Genomic DNA, 1,523 nt, shown 5'->3' on the forward strand with positions numbered 1-1,523 from the left:
GAGCCCCATTGTATCCTGAACCGCAGCAGCCTCGTGTCTGAGCATCCCGCCACGGGCAGCTGCTGGGCGGGATGAGGAGGGCTGCGATTAGTGCGGCATAGATGCGACGGCGAGTGTTAATAAATGAGCTTTTGTGCTCTGCCGGCGTGCCCGGCGTGCCCGGCTGGGGCAGCCTCGCGGGGAAGGGGTGGCAATCCATCCCCGGAGCTGATGGCTCCTACGCCGCTCTGCAGCCGTGTGGGGAAACAGCGGGTATTCCCCCGGGATGTGGTGTGTCTGGGAGATAAGGGCTGCAGTGTCCTGCCCGTGCCCCGGTGAGGGCTCGCGGGTCCCCAGGGCTCTGCCCCGCGCAGGGACGGGGCTGGAAGGAGCCGGAACCCCCTGAGCCGAGGCAGCGCCGGAGCTCCTGTGCTGAGCTGGGCTGCCACCAGCCGCAGATAAAAGCAGTAACAGGAGAGACCTTGGGAAGAGCCGTCCTCCACAGGGATGAACGTGAGCAGACAGTGCCCGAGGTGGTCTCGGGGGCGACAAGGGTGATCTCTAAAATCCACAAAACCCGTTCCAGCACAGAGAACTCTCTCTTTCTGCCCATTTCTTTCTTTTCTTCCCCTTTTCCCCCTTTTCCTTCCCCTGCCGCCAGCTGAAGCCAACGGCCTGCAGGAGCCGGAGGGTGAGTGCAGCAGCCTGGGGCTGACGCCCGGCGCCGAGGAGTCACCCGCGGAGCTGTCGGGCAGCGTCGCCCCGCTGGGCTCCCCGCCAGCCTCGGAGCTGTCGGAGGGCACCTCGGACGCCACCAGCGTGGCATCCTCCGCCGCGCAGGCAGCCGAGGCGCAGGCGGCCGAGTCGGGCAGCAGCGTCAGCTCGGCCCCCGAGAGCGAGAAGGAGGGGCAGAAGAGCAAACAGCACCTGTACTGTCCCACCTGCAAAGTGACCGTCAACTCCCTCTCCCAGCTGGAGGCTCACAACACCGGTAAGGGCATCGTCCGCGCTGGGGACGGGGGGACGGGGGGACGGGCCCCTCACAGCTCTGTCCTGGGCTCCGTGCAAAGCCCCGCCATGCCCCGTCACCCGCCTCGCAGGGAAGCGGCCAGCGTTAATGAGCGTTGCTTTAATTAAAAAGGGTTAATTAAGGTGGCTTGCAGAGATGCGCGGCAGTGCTTTACCTGTGCTGCAGCTTATGGAGTGAATTTTAGCAAGGTCAGATGCTCTCTTATTGTTCATGTCTCTTAATTAAAGACGTTTTCAGATACATTTAATCAAGTGATTGGAGGCTGCTCTATATTCCGTGGCAGTCTGGCTTTAAGCGGATGGCACCCCGAGTGCCAGTGCCAGTGCAGACCAGGATAATCCCTCCCAAAGCAGCTCGGTGCTTCGGGCTCCGGCTCGTTTTGAGACGCCCCTTGGGAATTTAACGAGCTTTGGGGGCCAGCAGCAAGCCACGGCTCATGGGCTGTGCCCGGCAGCCCCCTCGGGGTGGGCGAGCGTCTGGGGCTGGCGGGGGGGCCCCCCCCCACCGGGGGGGG

The 1,523-nt window shown here is 63.8% G+C and overlaps 1 protein-coding gene across 1 annotated transcript in view; it reads left to right on the top strand.

Annotated features, from left to right (window-relative positions):
* ZNF385C (zinc finger protein 385C) overlaps positions 1-1,523 on the top strand; it is an 11,098-nt gene that overhangs the window by 7,959 nt on the left and 1,616 nt on the right. The window contains exon 4 of the mRNA XM_009894436.1: positions 641-970. Coding sequence (XP_009892738.1) covers positions 641-970 — 330 coding nt within the window. The remainder of the gene's footprint in view (positions 1-640; positions 971-1,523) is intronic.

The sequence above is a fragment of the Charadrius vociferus genome, unplaced genomic scaffold (genome assembly GCF_000708025.1).
Source record: "Charadrius vociferus isolate BGI_N301 unplaced genomic scaffold, ASM70802v2 scaffold1551, whole genome shotgun sequence".
Taxonomy (NCBI): Eukaryota; Metazoa; Chordata; class Aves; order Charadriiformes; family Charadriidae; genus Charadrius; species Charadrius vociferus.